Source organism: Lepidochelys kempii, chromosome 13, assembly GCF_965140285.1.
Source record: "Lepidochelys kempii isolate rLepKem1 chromosome 13, rLepKem1.hap1, whole genome shotgun sequence".
NCBI classification, from domain to species: Eukaryota; Metazoa; Chordata; order Testudines; family Cheloniidae; genus Lepidochelys; species Lepidochelys kempii.
In genome coordinates this window covers 38642212-38658341 of record NC_136392.1, presented here as the reverse complement: position 1 = coordinate 38658341, position 16130 = coordinate 38642212, and the positions used below count along the sequence as shown (strand labels likewise).

At 65.6% G+C, this 16130-nt stretch overlaps 2 protein-coding genes across 5 annotated transcripts; both read right to left on the bottom strand.

Moving 5' to 3' along the window:
• Positions 1-1525: 1525 nt before the first annotated feature.
• RBM23 (RNA binding motif protein 23) lies at positions 1526-7958 on the bottom strand. 3 transcript variants are annotated; one of them, XM_078848271.1, is made up of 16 exons: positions 7830-7958; positions 6689-6796; positions 6519-6599; positions 6306-6353; positions 6183-6232; positions 5984-6028; positions 5602-5757; positions 5201-5254; positions 4769-4886; positions 4100-4252; positions 3528-3665; positions 3324-3389; positions 2814-3006; positions 2443-2541; positions 2047-2131; positions 1526-1836 (listed from the first exon to the last, which is right to left on the bottom strand). In XM_078848271.1, exons 2-16 carry the CDS (start codon positions 6722-6724, stop codon positions 1833-1835), a joined length of 1326 nt encoding a protein of 441 aa, XP_078704397.1. In that variant the 5' UTR covers positions 6725-6796; positions 7830-7958; the 3' UTR covers positions 1526-1832. The 3 variants fall into 3 exon arrangements, with proteins under 3 accessions (XP_078704397.1, XP_078704399.1, XP_078704398.1); XM_078848273.1 differs by having other exon boundaries at positions 5984-6025; XM_078848272.1 differs by lacking the exon at positions 1526-1836 and having other exon boundaries at positions 2043-2131.
• Positions 7959-8382: 424 nt separating this feature from the next.
• On the bottom strand, positions 8383-15715 carry PRMT5 (protein arginine methyltransferase 5). Of its 2 annotated transcripts, XM_078848268.1 has the most exons (17): positions 15543-15714; positions 14666-14784; positions 14098-14183; positions 13782-13916; positions 13590-13702; positions 13332-13381; positions 13074-13237; positions 12542-12703; positions 11610-11687; positions 11252-11310; positions 10916-11038; positions 10254-10429; positions 9965-10074; positions 9681-9774; positions 9445-9561; positions 8929-8993; positions 8466-8777 (listed from the first exon to the last, which is right to left on the bottom strand). In XM_078848268.1, exons 1-17 carry the CDS (start codon positions 15671-15673, stop codon positions 8625-8627), a joined length of 1935 nt encoding a protein of 644 aa, XP_078704394.1. In that variant the 5' UTR covers positions 15674-15714; the 3' UTR covers positions 8466-8624. The 2 variants fall into 2 exon arrangements, with proteins under 2 accessions (XP_078704393.1, XP_078704394.1); XM_078848267.1 differs by lacking the exon at positions 8929-8993 and having other exon boundaries at positions 8383-8777; positions 15543-15715.
• Positions 15716-16130: the final 415 nt, after the last annotated feature.

Below are 16130 nucleotides of genomic sequence, written 5' to 3'. Positions count from 1 at the left end.
AGTGGGGAATGAATTAATCAGCTACTTCAGCGCCTTGTCCTGGAAGCTTTATTTCTTTACTATCCTCCAGATTTGTGCACTTTTCCTTGCACGAGCTCTTAAAGGTACTGACCTTCCAGTCCTCCAGATTTGTACCCCTCACCTTTATGACGCTCTTGTTAAAGGCGCCTCTGTGGGAGCTGGCTGCCGAGGCCAGAGATGGAAAACTTCCTATTGGCTTGCCATACGGGGGCACCTCCCCTTTAAGAGCATGCTAAAGGCACGCCTCAGGTCACATTTTCTGTGCCTAGCTTTGTTCCTGGAAGAATGAATATTTGCCCTGCTGGTCTTCGATATGCATCTTTAAGAAGCTCTTAAAGACACAGAGTGGGGGACCTTTCACTCAAACACAAGGAGAGGACTACTTTGGGAACCTCCCCTTTAAGAGACTCTTGAAGGCACCAACTTAAGGGATCCCACTGCCCAGACATTGTGATTTGGCCATGTACACCTCCCCTTTAAGAACAGCCAAAAAAGCACCCACCAGACAGCCTGCCCCTTTGAGAGAGAGAGACTCTTAAAGGCACAGGTGGATTCTCCCCTCTGGGTCTCTGCTTTAATCTCCCAGGGACCCCCCCGCCCCACCTCTGGGGAAAGGAGGCCATTTTGGGGGCATGGCCTCCTGCTCTCAATTAAAGCCCTTTTCTACCACAGCTGAGAGCTGCATCGTTATTAGGGGAGCCAGAGGGCCTGGGGGAGGGGAAGGGACAGGGGTTGGGGGGAGTCAAGGGTCCTCCTGAGCCCTGGTCATGCTCCTTGCATTAGCTCTGGGGGCAAATGGGCTGAATGGTGGGGGAGCCTTGTCCCAGGAGCCCCCCAACCCCTATCCCCTGGCTGCCATGGGCTGCTGCCCAATTCCCCCCCCCAATCTCTCCCAGCCCTCCCCCCCCCAGTTCTCAGCCCCGGCCCCTACCACCCCCCCCCAGTCCCACAACCCCCCCCTCACCCCCAGCACCATCCCAGCTCTTCCCCCCTCCCATCACCTGGGGGGCACAAAGCTCAGCCCCGCCCCCCGCCACTAGGACGGGGGAGAGAGTCAGCAACAAAGAGAAGTAACTGCATCCTGTTGCCATAGAAACTGAATCCCGTTGCCATGGAAACTGCATGGTGGTGCAGCCTGGAGGTTGCCATGGAGATGGGTAATGTTACCAAAGCAACCAAGCAGTGGCTGCAGGGGGTCATCTGGCCTCTCCCAGTCAAGGGTGCTGGGGGGACCTTCTATTTATAGCCTGGCCCTCTGCCCCCCGCGCACCTGCCTGTGGGGGCACAGCCCAGAAACAGCCAGAGCTAAATCTGGAGCTGCCCGTGCCCCGGGTGGGGGGGCAGGACTGGGCCAGCCAGGGGCTGTGGGTCAGGAGTGACAGGCGACATCAGCCTCCCCAGCCCCGCCCCTCACTCCTGACCCGCAGCCCCCCCTGCCCTGCCGGCGCCCCTCACTCCCGACCCGCAGCCCCTGCCCCTCCCCCCCTCACAAACTTTTGATGCATTTTTTGGTGGTAATTGTTTTTAATTTGTTTCCATAAAGAAAATAAAAGAAAAAGAAGAAAAAAACCCACTTGTTGGCAGGGGGGAGGGGCTGGGTAGGGCCAGGGGGCAGAGCCAGGTGCCCCCATTGAGCCCCCACTCCCCGAGACGGGCTCCTGCGAGGTCAGGGCAAAGTCCGTGGGGCGGTGGGGAGGTTTGTTGCTCGTGCCCCCCCCAGCCCCATTTCTGCCCCTGGAGCTCTGACTCCGCGGGAGGCCCTGGCAGCCCAGCCCCCACTCCAGCCCCAGGGTCCGTGGGGGGGGGGGGCGCTACCTGCAGACCGAAGAGGGGGAGTGTTAGAGGGGAAAGGACCAAGCTCCACCCCACATTCCTGAGCCCCACCTCTGCCAGCCCAGCCTCACCTCAAGCAGCCCCTCTCCGCCCCACTCCTCCCCAGCCAGCCCCACCCCACCCCACTGTCAACCTGCCAGCCCCCCACCCCAGGCCCCGCCCCTGCCCAGCCAGCCCCGCCCCCAGACTCACATGCCCGGGGAGGAGAAGAGCCCCGAGAGCTGGAGGCACTGGGATGCCAGTGTCTGCGAGGCCAGGTTCAGAGCCGGGCTCAGAGCTAGGGGGTGGAGGAGAGACGGTCAGAGGGACCCACATGGAGCCCCATTCCCCGCAAGGCAGCCTGGAGGGGACGCCAGGTGTCTGGTGCCAAGCCGAGGGGGTCTGGGAGGGTGCAGGGGAGACACAGAACCGACAGCAGCCCGAATCCTGGGGGGCTGGGCCAGGCCAGGCCCCCCTCGGCGGCGGGTGGGGAGTGACAGGCCAGCAAGGAGCTGGTGCTGCCTGGGGCCGCTGAGGGGGCCCAGTCCCTGTCCATGGGGACATGGGGGACACGCCACCCCTCCCAGAGCCCCCCAAGCACCGAGTTACCTGTCAGGGCGGCAGGGTTCAGGGCGCTCAGTGGGATGGCGCCGTTCAGTTGAAGGGCGGCCTGAGCCGCAGCTGCAGCCGGCAGTTGGATCCCGGAGCCTAGGGAGCAAATGGGGGGTCATTAGGGGTGCAAATGCGCCCCCCCAGCCCTCCCCCACCAGCCTGGGTCACAGCTGGATTCAGGCCACACAGGGCCACTCTCCCTCTTTGGCCAGGAATCCCCACTCGTCAGCATGGCCAGGAACCGCTCCCCCCCAGCCACCGTCTCCCCCCTGCCCAATCACAGCCCTCCCAGGCCAGGAACCGCCCCCCACCCCCCCCCGCCACAGCCCCCCCCAGGCTAGGAAACTCCCCCAGCTGCAGGCCCCCACCTTCAGCCAGCTTGGCCAGCAGCTGCAGCCCTCCACCGGAGCCAGGCTCGGTCTCCTCGGGGCCCTCGGGGAAGGAGATGTCCGTGGTGCCGTCCAGCCGCTCGGTGACGTGCCCCAGGCGCATGGGGCGCCCGGCCAGCTCGAACCCGTTCAGCTGCTCCAGCGCCCGGCGGGCACATTCTGCCTCCGCGAACTGCAGGGGGGGGCCAGGTCAGGGGGGAGCACAGCACGGCTGGGGGAAGGTCAAGGCCAAGGGGTGGTGGTGAAGCTGGCCTGACTGCAGGGCAGAGGGTTACGGCTGGTGGGGCAGGGGCAGGGATGGCCTGGCTGGGGGATAGGGGAGCCAAGGCCGGCCCATCACGGGTGGGGCAGGGCCAGCCTGGCAGGGGGTCTATTGAGGGCGTACTGGGGAGGAGCCATCAGAATGGAAAAATGGGGGTTCAGGAGAGCCAGGGCTGGGATGTGTGTTGGAGCTGAGGGGGGCTGGCTGGGGGGTGGGGTCCCACTCACCGTCAGGAATCCGTAGCCCTTGGACTGGCCGGTGTCTGGGTCCCTCATCAGCACGATGCTGTCAATCTGCATGGGGGCGCGGCAAACGATACAGAGCTGGAGTGGAGTCAGACAGGGCCCCTCCCACAACCCCAGGCCCCGCCCACAGCTCCGGGAAACCCCCAGCCCCTTCCCACAGGGGGAATCCTCGGCCGCGCCCCCCACCTTGCCGAAGGGCTCGAAGATCCCGCGCAGCATCTCCTTGGTGATGTTGCAGTGCAGGGAGCCCACATAGAGCCGCATGGGCCCCCCGCTGCCCTTCTGCAGGGCGCTGGCCATGGCCGCCAGCCGGTTCTTCTCCGCCTGCGGGGCGAGGCGTGGGGTGAGCCGGGGTCCTGATGCCCCCGCCGCTGCCCAGTCCCCTCCCCGTCCCCAGACATGGCCCAGCCGCCCCCCCCCGCCCCCACACCACCCAGCTGGCTTCCGCTCCCAGGCGCCCCCCTCCTCAGCCAGGACCCCCCAGGCCCTCCTCGGCTGTCCCCCGCCCCTGAGACATCCCCCAGCCCTGCCCTGGATGGTCCCGCCCCCCATCATCCCTGGTCGTCCCCTTGCTCCTGTCATCCCCCTGCCTCCTGGACACCCTACAGTCCCCCGAGACCCCTGCGCCCTGCCATCATCCCCCCACCCCCCAGGACAGCCCTTAGTCCCCTGACCCCCTTGCCCCCAGCAGCCCCCCTGGACACCCTCCACCCCGACACTGCCCCACAGCTCCCCTCTATCATCCCCTTGTCCCCCACCTGGGAGGCCTGGACGATGATGGGAACGCCCAGCAGGCGCTGCCCCGTCAGCCCGATGGCCAGCGGCACCGACTGGATCTCACAGAACTCCACGTAGGCAATGCCCTTGGAGCGCCGCGAGTTCCGGTCCGAGATGATCCGCACGTCCCGCACCTGGGGGGAGACGGCCAAGGGGCAGGGCCCAGAACAGGACGGGGTTAGAGATGGCAGGAAGGGCAGGGCCAGGCACAGGGGGGGGAAGGGCCACGGAGAGGAGAAGCGGGGCCCAGCATGGGGAGTGGGGTTGGAGATGGCAGGGGAGCGGGGCCTATGCACCGTGGGTGAGGCTTTGGGAATGAGCAGGTGGAAAAGCCAGGTTACCCTGGCCTAGGGTGTCCAGATGTCCCCTTTGCAAAGGGACAGTCCTGTTTTTTGGGACTTTTTCTTATATAGGTGCCTATTACCCCCACCCCCATCCTGGTTCTTCACAGCTGCTGTCTGGTCACCCTACTCTGGCAAGACAGACCTCCTTCGGGCCACCAATTCTGGTTGGATGTATTCCCAGAGATTTCATCACAGACACCCCTAATTCAAGATTACTGTTTAATTCCCAAGACGCTTGGCCAATCCTGGAGGGTTGGCAACCCTCGACCTTCTGGGGGTGGGGCCGGGGCAGGGCCGGGGCAGTACCTTGCCAACAGCGGAGAAGAAGTCCTCGAGGTCGCGGGGGCGGATACGGGCGGCCAGCTGCATGCAAAACACGGTGCGAGCGTCCCGCTCCTCGGGGCTCAGGCTGCCCAGTGCCTCCCTGCCGGACAGGATGTTAGGGGTGCTGGGCCGAGGCCCTCGACTCTTCCCCCACTGCGCTCCCCCAACCAGACCCCCCAGCTCCTCTCCCGCCAGGCCCATTTGCGCCAGATCCTCCCACCCAGATCCATCAGCTCCACTCTCCCCAGATGATCCAACCCCTGGACAGATCCCCCCAACTCTCCTCTGCCCAACCAACCAGATCCCCAGCCAGACCCCTGCCAACACCACTCCCAAAGCCCCCATCTCTGCTCCCGGCATGGGGCCCAGATCTATGCCCGGCCTCCCCCCGCTCCTGGTATAGGCGTCACTCACCGCACGGGGCTTTTCTCCCGGTACAGGGGGCTCTTACTGTGTCCAAACCGGCGCCTGGGGGCAGACACCAGGTCAGGGCCAAGCGAGTGGAGGGAAGGCAGGGGCTGGGTTCCCCAGGGGGCTGCAATGGGAAGGGGAGGGAAGGGGGTGGGGTCCCTCCAAGTAGGGATGGGCAGGGAGTGTTGTGAGGGCAGGGCCTGGCTGGGGAGCGGATTCCCTCGCCCGGGGGTAGGTCTGGCCAGGGCCTTCCTCACCAGGGCGCAGGGGTTGGCCAAGGAGGGGGGGGTCTCGTTCACCTGGGGGTGGAGTCTCACTCTCCCAGGGGTGGAGTCTCACTCTCCCAGGGGCAGGGTCTGGCTGGGAGTGGGGTGCCACTCACCCAGGGGCAGGGCCTGACTCACCCGGGGAGTGGGGGGCTGCGGTACCGCGCTCTCTCCTCGCGCCGGCGCTCCCGGCTCCGGGAACGGCTCCCCCGCCGGCGCTCCCGGCTCCGGCTCCTGTGGCGGCTCCGGCGCTCCCGGCTCCGGCTACTGCGCCGCCGCCGCTCCTGGTCCCGGCTAGAAAGACAGAGTGTCAGAGACCCCGCCGGCCAATCACACACTCCCTTGGCCTCACCCAACCAATCAAAGCCCCCTGGCCAATCACAGCATCCCTGGGCCACTCTCAGCCAATCACAGCTCCCCTCACACACCCTGTGCGCCCCTGGCCAATCACAGCTCCCCTCACAGACACTCCCAGCCACCCCGTACCCCCAGGCAAACACACAAGCCCCCCCGCCCCTACCTGTGTCTGTGCTCACGGCTCCGACTCCTCTTTTTCCTGCTGCTACTTGGGGGGTGGAGAAACAAAATTAGCATAGGACAGCCCCCTGCTCCCCCCAGTGTCGGGAGGGGACACCGTTAGCGTGGGGCAGCCCCCCACAGCCTGCCCACTGCTGGGGGGGAGACACCGTTAGCGTGGGGCAGCCCCCCACCCCTCTCACCTGCTGCTGGCACTCTCCTTCTTCACCTCCTTGCTCTGCTCCTCCGGGGGCTGTGGGAGGAGCACAGAGAGGTGAATACAGGATGCAGCCCCCCATCCCCTCACAGGCCCCCCCATACGTTACCTGAGCTGCAGGGGCTTCAGCTGGCGCCTTCGAGGGTCCTGCCTGGGCCTGGAGGAAACAAAGCCACGCCTCAGTGGGAGAAGGGGCAGCCCGCACCAGCACCCCCGCTCCGCTCTCCCCACCAGCCACCAAGGACCCCCCTCCAGCCTCCACTGCTCCAGAGACGCTGGGGAAACTGAGGCACGCCCCTCACAAGGGCCCCCCGCCCCTCACCTCCTCCTTCTTGTAAGGCGCCTCCAGCATGGCTTCGATGACAATGTCGAAGTCGTCGGGCGTCATGGCGTCGGCCGAGCTCTGCGGGAGAGGAGAGGGGGGATTAGCCCCAGGCCGACCCCTCGGGGCCCCATCCAGGGAGCCACAGCCGAGGGGAGCGGGGTACTCACGGGCTCCTGCAGCGGATTTGAGACCCCCGGCTCCATGGAGCGTGCCGGGGGTGCCCCACCCCCGAAGGGCAGGGCAGACTCCGGGCTTGAGCGGCTCTCAGACGAGTCCTGCGGAGAGACGGGGTGTGGTGAGCATGGGGGGGACCCCCAATCGTTCTAGCCTGCACGCTCCAAACCCCCCTACCCGATGTCAGGCTAGGGGTCCCAGATGTTCCGGACCCATGTCCCTTTGCTGCCCCACTACCAGTCTGGAGCACTTTGCAAGATACCCCTCCCCCGCCATGTATTGAGCCTGGCTCCAGAAAAGTCCCTATTCCAGAGCAGGCTCAGTCCCAGGCTGGGGGCTCCAAAACCAGCGGAGGAGAAAGAGCCACCCACAAGTCACCTCCTTCCTGGCATCCACCCTGCTCTACCCCCCCACCCAATTCCAAACATTCAGAGGAGACACCACCCCTAGGTCTGAGGAACACCTTGGGAGACACAGCCAGGCCTGTTCTAGAGCACCCCATCTCCAGCATGCCACCCCGAGAGCGTCACGGCTCTAAATCCTGGGCCAGAGTCTGCTCTAGATCCCCAGGGAGCCAGGCCTGCTCTCGACCCTTCCCAATTCCAGACCGGTTCTACAGACCCAGGACCCGGGATGCTGATGCGCGCAGGGCACCCCCTTCGTCTGGCCAAGGGCCTAGCAAGACCCCAAGTCCCAACCCGGTTGGAGGAACCTCTGCTCTAGAACCCCTCCACTCTAGAACCCCCCTTCTAGGCCCCGCCTCCACATTCTAGACTTTGATGCCACCCCTCCCGACTGTTCTATCCCTGCAGCAAGCCCCGCCCCCCGCGTTCTATGCCCCTTGCAAGCCCCACCCCGCCCCGTAGCCCCGCCCCCAAGCCCCCCGCGTTCTAAGCCCTCTTCCAAGCCCCGCCCAAACTCTTAGCCCCGCCCCTAAGCCCCCAGCGTTCTAAAGCCCCTTGCAAGCCCCGCCCAGCACCGTCCTTCGCGTTCTAAGCCTCCCACGAATCCCTCCGCCCAGCATTCTAGAACCCCGCGCTAGTGCCCACCCCCCTCACGGGACACTGACGTTATCACCTTCACCCCCCGTGGGGTGCCCCCCGTGCCATGACGTCACCCTGCCCCCACTCTCACCCTCCTCCGGGGTGGCGCCGGTTCCTTGGGCTCCGGGTTTCTCCGCGGCCGGACGCGGCGCTAAGATGGCGGAGGCCGCGGCTGCCTCCAGAACCTTCCCCTCCCCCAGGAGCTTCGCACGCAGGCGCGAACGGGGCGGCAGCGCGACCCTGATTGGATGAGCGGAACGGCGCTGATTGGCCGGGGTCGGCAAGGGGACGCGGGTTGGAACAGCGCCGTTGCTGATTGGTCAGTTCCCAGAGAGGGCGGCGCTGATTGGCGCAGAGTTTGGAGGGGACGGGGTGTTTTTGCGTCGGCTCCAGCGATGATTGAGCGAGAGAGAGCAGGGGTCGGGCCTTTTCTCGCCGTGGCCTCGCTGTTTGGCCCGGAGCCGGGGGGCGCGCCGCTTTCCCCGCGGCCGCAGGGTGATTGGCAGGTGAGGCGGGACTTGGCGGACAGCGACCACCCTGAGTGGTTGAAGATGAGTCAGCGGATGTGGCTTGGCTCACAACAGCCACGCTGATTGGCCCAGAACGAAGAGGGGCGGTACAGCAGCGTCAGTAACCTATCCCGCCTCGCACGGCTGCGCTCAGGGGGCGGGTTGCCATGACAACGGGAGGGCGCCCCTCTCCCGCCGTAGACAGACACACACAAGGGCCCAGACAGAAAGCTTTATTGAAACGCACGGACCGTGGACAGAGAGGGGAGGGAGGGCCGCGTGGGGCGGGGTCTCGGTCCAGGCCCCGCCCCCGGTGACGTCCGGGCCACTCACAGGCCGAGACGGAGGGGGCGGGGTCTCAGTGACGTGGCGCCCGTTCAGAGGCCGATGGTGGAGGAGCGGCCGCTGGGGTTGTGCAGGGCGGAGCAGCCGGGCGCCGTCACCGCCCACTCGTACCACACCTTGCGCGGGGCCGCGCAGCGCCAGAAGGCCACGCGCACGCGCTCGCCCGCGCGCACCGCCAGCGGCTGCTGTGGGGAAGAGAGGGAGCGTCAGGCCGCGCCAAGCCCCGCCCCCTGGCCAAGCCCCGCCCCCTCCCCGGGGACACGCCCTACGGCTTCCCCCTCCCCCGTGAGGACACTGCCCCCCCGCCGGGGAGCCCGCTGGGGCGGGGCCGCTCACCTTGATGGGGAAGAAGATGGGGAACCAGGAGAACATGCCGGGGGAGTGCGTCTCGGGCCGGATACCTGGGGGGAGGGGGCGTGAGACGGGGGCCAGGACCCCCCCCGGCACCCTCTGCCCCTCCCCCCCACGGAGCCCCCCCACCGGGGGAGCCTCCCCCCCAGACCTGCCCCCCTGAGCCTCGGCAGCCTCCCCCCTCATCTGCCCCCCCCACCAGCCTGGGCAACCTTCCCCCCTCCCCCCCAATACCTAGGGAGCCTCCCCCCCAGACCTGCCCCCCTCCCCCCCACCTGGGGAGCCTTGCCCCTCTGGATCTGCCCAACCAGGAAAATCTCCAGCCCCACCCTCCTCAACCAGGCTTCCCCACTCCCCCTGACATCCCCCCACTGCACCCTGACCCCATCCCAGTGCCCTGGCCCTGCCCCCCACAAGCCCCCAGCTGCACCCTGCCCCCCCTTCTGGCCCAGCAGTGCCCCACCCCCCCCATGCTCCAGCAGCCCCCGGCCCCGCACTCACTGAGTGTGACGTCGCCGTAGAGCGTGGTCTCGAAGTAGCCGGCGAAGCCGTGCAGCACAGTGTTCACCTCCACCGCGAACTCCAGCTGCCGGTACTGGCTCTTGTCCCGGTCTGGGTCTGCCAAAGGGGGGAGGTTAGGGGAGAACTTTCTCCTAGAAGGGTGTGGTCAGCTCAGGCCCCGCCCCTCCCCACCCCACAGGGGTGTGGTCAGCTCAGGCCCCGCCCCAGCGCCCTACCTGGGTGCGGGTGGTGGAAGGTGAAGCAGGGCTGGGGTGGTGCCAGTTGGTGGAAGTTGTGGAGCCGCACGACATAGGGCATCTCAAACTGCGCCTGGGGGAGTGTGGGGGGGAGAGAGAGAGAGACCTGGTCAGAGCATGACCCCCAGCCCCTGCCAGACAGCACCTGGGCAACCCCTGACCGAGCTGGGAGGGGCGGGGGGGGGTTCAGACTGGCGGGGGACAGGAGGACTGGAGGGGGCTGTGGTCGGGAGGCATGTGGGGGGCATGGTTGGGGGGCTCACCTCGGGGTGCCGGTCCTTCTCCCGACAGGCACGCACCTCGTTGTACAGCTTGGAGGAGGAGATGGGTGCCAGGAAGGACGTGTAAGTGCTGGGGATGCTCACGCCGCCCGCTGGAGAATGGGGCGGGGGGGAGAGGAGGGTGTCAGACATTGGGGCAACAAGCGCCCCACACCAAACCTGCCTCCCTGCCCAGCAACCCTCCACAACTCCCCCCCGCATGCCCCACCAACACCTCCCACTGCTCCCCCTGCCCGACCCACAGCTCCCCCCACCCCCGGAGCCCGCTCACCCCGCAGGCAGTGCTGCGCCCCGTCCAGGCACTCGGGGGACAGCTCGTTGTCAGCAAAGGAGCCCAGCAGCTCCGACACCAGGAGATCGGCCTGCTCAGGGGCCGTCCAGTCCCGCATGTCAGACGATACCACGGTCACCTGCGAGCCCCACTCCTCGTACTGCCAGCTCTCCAGGCTGCGGGGAGTGCAGAGTTAATCCAGGGAACTGTCCGCCACTGGCACCCCGCTCCTACCACGAGCACTCCAGATTAAACCAGGGAACTGCCCACCGCTATATCCCCCCATCCTGCTGCCAGTGCACCAGCCTTCGGGTTGGTGTGGGGCTAACCCAGGGAACTGCCCACCACTGGATCCCCTCCTCCTACTGCGATTGCGCCCCTTCATACTGCCAGCTCTCCAGCCTGTCAGAGTCACGGGGTTAACCTGGGGAACTGCCTGTCACTGTATCCCCCCCACTCCTACTGCCAGCTGTCCAGTCTGCAGGGAGTGAGGGTTAACCCAAGGAACTGCCAGCCCCTGGATCTCCTCCCTTCTCCTACACCAGGTCTCAGGGGGTGAGGGATGGATAAACACACAGACAATGGGCCTAGTCTCAGCAGGCTCTAACTTGGGAGGGGGAGGGGGGTTGAATATGGGGCAGGGCCAGCATGGGGGCACTCACGTCACCACAGCGTTGGGGTTCTTCTCCACGGCATAGATCTTCACCCGCCGGCCGGCCTGGCGGGACGCCCGCAGCGTGGCATTGACCAGGGGGCCCCGGCCGGCCCCCAGCACCATCACTACCCTGAGGGGCACAGAGGGAGGTCAGAGGGCAGCACACAGGGGGTGCCAGGGGGATGGATCTCCCCATCGGGGGGGAAGGATCCGAGTGACTTCAGGAGCATCACCAGGTCAGGTTGCCAGGCGAGCCATGTCCCATGGGGCTGGGGCAGCACCAGGTGGGAGGGGTATAACTGAGGGGTGGGGCGTTGCCATGGAGGGGCGGGGCATCACTCACTGCACATTCGTCTCCTTCTCCTCTTCAGGCACCCGGTCCAGCAGGCACCTATAGATCGCCTGGGGGGTAGAGGAGAGGGGGTAGTCTCTGGGGAGCCCTGCAGCCCCCCCTGCAACTGCCCCCCTCAGATCCTGCCCCCACACCACACTCCTCCCCCCAGGCCCCACCCCCAAATACACCCTGCCCGCATTGCCCCACCCTCCCTGAACCCTCACCCACTAGGCCTTGCTCCCATTACCCCTCGCCACAGGCCCCACCCCTTCCCACAGCCACTCCTCCTTCCCTCTGGCCCCACCCCCTTAGCTAGGTCCTGCCCACCAAAGCCCCTCCCCCTGTTCATGGCCCAGCTCCCCCACACCTGTTGGTACTGGGAGTATTTGATGGGGTCCTTCTCAAAGACCTCATAGGTCTGGGACTCCAGGTTGTCCATCAGGGGCTGCGGGAGGAGGGGAGAGCAGCGTGAGGAGGGCAGGGAGTAGGAAGAACCCCCCCATTGCACTGCAGAGCCAGTGACATTCACTCTGAACCCTAATGATGCACGCCAAGCCCACCAAGAGAAGTGTTCACTCTGGGCCCTAATGATGAACTCTGACATGAGATGTTCACTCTGAATGCAGATGACAGATGCATCAACATTGCATAGTCACGGGGCATCCCCTCAGAACCCTAACAATGGGCACCCAATAGCCCACAGGCGTCACAATGACACTAGGTGATACTGCATGAATGAAGGTGAGTCAGCAGCCACAAGGCCCAATGACAGTGCTCTAGCAGAGTTCACCCTGAGCCCTAATGACATTGTGGTGCAATGCTGTCCTGAAATCCTGGCAAGTTCTGATGTTAACTCTGAACCCTAATGATGACACAAGAATGTTGGCCCTGGATCCAAGTTATGCCACTCTGATACCTATGAGTCCCAACCCCAGCACGAGGCAGCATTCATCCTGAACCGTAATGACGATGAGATAGAATACTGGCCAAGCCCTGTTAACCCTGCAGCCTAGGATGGTGGATATGATGCTAACCCAACTTGCCCTAACCCTGGACCTTAATGATGGGGGAATATGATGCTGGACCAATCCCTGTTAACTCTGAACCCTAATGATGGTGGGACAGGATGCTGGTCCAAGCTGTAACAATATTGCCGTGTTAACCCTGGGCCCTAACAATGTCAGTTGGCAATGTTAGCCGTGAACATTGAAGAAGCTATTTTGTGAGCCATGGGTCTTAGCCCCAGTGCTATGACGGCGTTCACCCTGAGCCACACCGATGACAGCCATGGTCGCTCACCTGCAGGGGGGACTGCAGATAGTCCTCATACCCCTTGGCGAAGAGCTCATAGGCGGAGGGTGGGGGCCGGTTCTGGCTCAGGTACTCCAGGTACTGCAGGTAAGAGCAGAACTCCTTCTCGGGGTGGTGGTGAGCGCCCCACACGATGAACTGCACCTCCAGCTGGGGGGTGGGGGCGGGGTTAGACAGCGACAATGCCCCCCACAGCCTGACCCGCCCTGACCCCCAGCATGGGGAGACAAGCCCCTGGGATACTCCCCCCAGAGCATAGAACCTCCACAGTGAAGTGGGGATGGAAAATGAGGGTCACACCCTTCCTCCATCCCAGTGCTGGGAGCTTCCCCACAGCAGTGTCCCCAGCTAGGAGGGGGCCTGGAGAGCTTAGTGTGTAGCAGGAGATGGTGCATCTTGGGAAGGTGGGGGCGTGGCTCAGTGACAGAGACAGGATCAAGGAGGGCAGGGCTCTGGGTGGGCATGGCTTCAGAGGGTGGGGCCAGGAGATCTGGGTGGGCGGAGCCTGGGCAGGGCTCACCTTCAGCAGGCGGAAGACCAGGCGCTGGTGCATCTTGGAGAGGACGGGAAAACCCTTCTTATTGGTCAGGAAGATGCTAGTGGGCAGGATGGCCGCTTTGATTGGCTCCCCCAGCCAGCGGTCGATGACGTGATTGGAGGGCAGGTCTGGCCCCACCTCCAAGGCTGGAGGGGGCAGAAAACAGGGGTCAAGAAACCTGCCATCCCCTGCCCCAGTGCTGCGAGCTTCCCCGCAGCAGTGCCCCCACCCCACACTCACCCACTGCAATGCGCTTGTTGTAGTCACAGAGGGTCCGGAAATCGTGCCACCTGCAGAGAAATGGGGGACAGTGAATAGGGAACAAGATCCTGCCCTCCCTCGGTGCCCCCCCCAGTTCCCCTCTATGCATTGCCCCCCTCTCCCCCAGATCCCTAACCTCAGCCCCAACAGGACGCCTCCCCACATCACGTGTGCTTGCCTCAGTTAAAAGCAGGCTCTGGGGCTGCGTGCTTCCCCCCAGGTCCCCTGCCCCCTCACCATATCCATGTCTTCTCATCCCCCGAGCCGTCCTCGGGCACCGGCACCGGCTCATTCTCGATCAGGTCGTCCCGCAGATCCTCAGGGGCCAGCAGGGGGACCCGCATCCAGAACTGGGGTGGGGTGGGGGGTGAAATGAAGGGTTAGTCACAGCCACACCCCCTTCCCCCCTCCGCCCAGCCCTGCACTCACCATGGTGCTGTGGTGCCCGGTGTGGATGTGGGTGCTCAGCACCCGGGCCAGGTTGGGGTTCTCGCCCTGCGTCAGGGGCAGCAGGAATGCAGGGAGCCCCAGGTACGCCCCAAAGTTCAGCTCCTGCAGCATTGCCTGGGGAGAGAGGAGACTGTGTACCCCCACTCACTCCCCCAGAGTAACCCCTCCCCCCACGGTCTATCCCACCCTCCCCCCACCGTGACAGCTCCTCCCCACCCCACTATCACCTCTCCCCTAACCCCCAGGGCTGTTATAATCTCCCCCCCCTTCCCTGGGCTCCCAGCCCCCCACTCACCGCCTCTGAGTTCCTGCGGACTGCCTCCACCTTTGCGTCCGGGCGGATCCAGGGAGACAGCTTCCCCACAATCAGCGTGTTCCAGTCTGGGGGGGTGAGAGTGGGTGAGATCCACAGCGCAGGGGGCACCCCAGCAAGGGGAGGGATAGCTCAGTGGTTTGACCATTGGCCTGCTAAACCCAGGGTTGTGAGCTCAATCCTTGAGGGGGCCATTTAGGGATCTGGGGCAAAAATTGGGGATTGGTCCTGCTTTGAGCAGGGGGTTGGACTAGATGATCTCCTGAGGGCCCTTCCAACCCTGATATTCTAGGATTCTAGGGTGCAGGGGAATAGACATGCCACCAGGCAGCCTAATGCGGGGTCACTCTCCCTAGGCTGGGGGGCCCAGATAATGCCCAGCAGCCCAGCGGGGGGCACAGACAACGCAGGGGGGGCTCCAAGGCCAGGACTGCAGTGGGATCTCAGCAGGGGGTGCTGTCCTGGGAGTATTAGGAGGCACAGCCAGCTCGGAGTGGGGGCAGATGGCACTGGGAAGTCCAGTGGGGGGCAGGGGGGCAGGGGGGCTCACCTCTCCCCGAGAGCAGCAGGTCGGAGCGGGTGTGGGGGCCAGGGCGGCCACTGGCCGGCTGATGGCTGAACTCCCGGCGGTAGCGTGGGTGGAAGACCGGCATGCACAGGAAATCGAACCTGCGGAGAGACGGAGGGCTGGGCTGGAGGACAAGGGCCTGGGAGCTTCATCCAGTGGCGGGGAGTTCCCCAGTCCAGCAGAGCCCCAGATCCCCCTGGGTGCGATCCCGCCAAGCCCCAAGCTGGCCCGAGATGGGGGAGGGGTTCCGGGGGGGGAGGCCAGCCCGGGATGGGGGAGGGGTTCCAGTGGCAAGGGGGGAGGGGAGGCCGGCCCGGGATGGGGGAGGGGCTCCAGTGGCAGGGGGGAGGGGAGGCCGGCCCGGGATGGAGGAGGGGCTCCAGTGGCAGGGGGGAGGGGAGGCCGGCCCGGGATGGGGGAGGGGCTCCAGGGGCAGGGCGGGAGGGGAGGCCGGCCCGGGATGGGGGAGGGGCTCCAGGGGCAGGGCGGGAGGGGAGGCCGGCCCGGGATGGGGGAGGGGCTCCAGGGGCAGGGCGGGAGGGGAGGCCGGCCCGGGATGGGGGAGGGGCTCCAGGGGCAGGGGGGGAGGGGAGGCCGGCCCGGGATGGGGGAGGGGTTCCAGGGGCAGGGGGGGAGGGGAGGCCGGCCCGGGATGGGGGAGGGGCTCCAGGGGCAGGGGGGGGAGGGGAGGCCGGCCCGGGATGGGGGAGGGGTTCCAGGGGCAGGGGGGGAGGGGAGGCCAGCGCGGGGGGTCCCCAGGCTGCGGGGGGGGGGGGGAGGCCGGGCAATTCGCCGCCACATGAGCGGGGCTTGGAGGGGGCGGGGCGGTGGCCACGTGGGGCGGGTCACGTGGTCTCACCCCTGCCGAGCCACGGCCCCCAGCGTCTCCGCCACCTCCGGGACGCAGCTCAGGTCCCGGCCGCTGGACACGCGGGGTCCCCCCGCCCCGCACGGACCCGGAGCCGGAGCCGCCGCCGTCGCCGCCGCCATCGCTGCCAGACGCGCCCCCAGCCCGGCCGGCCAATCACAGAGCCGCGTCGCGCCCTGCCGGCCAACCACAGCGCGCTTCCGGTCCAGGCGGCCAATTGGGGAGCGGAGGGGCGGGCCAAGCCGGCGAGAACCAATCGAGTCGGTGGCACGAGGACGGTTCCATTTCCCTTCATAAAAAGAACAGGAGGACTTGTGGCACCTTAGAGACTCACCAATTTATTTGAGCAAGAGCTTCCGTGAGCTACCGATGAAGTGAGCTGTAGCTCTTGAAAGCTCATGCTCAAATAAATTGGTGAGTCTCTAAGGTGCCACAAGTCCTCCTGTTCTTTCTGCGAATACAGACTAACACGGCTGTTCCTCTGAAACCTGACATTTCCCTTCATGCGCTTCGCGAGGCAAGGACTACATTTCCCTGCATGTCCAGCGCCAGGACCGAACAGCCTCTCCGCCAAGACCA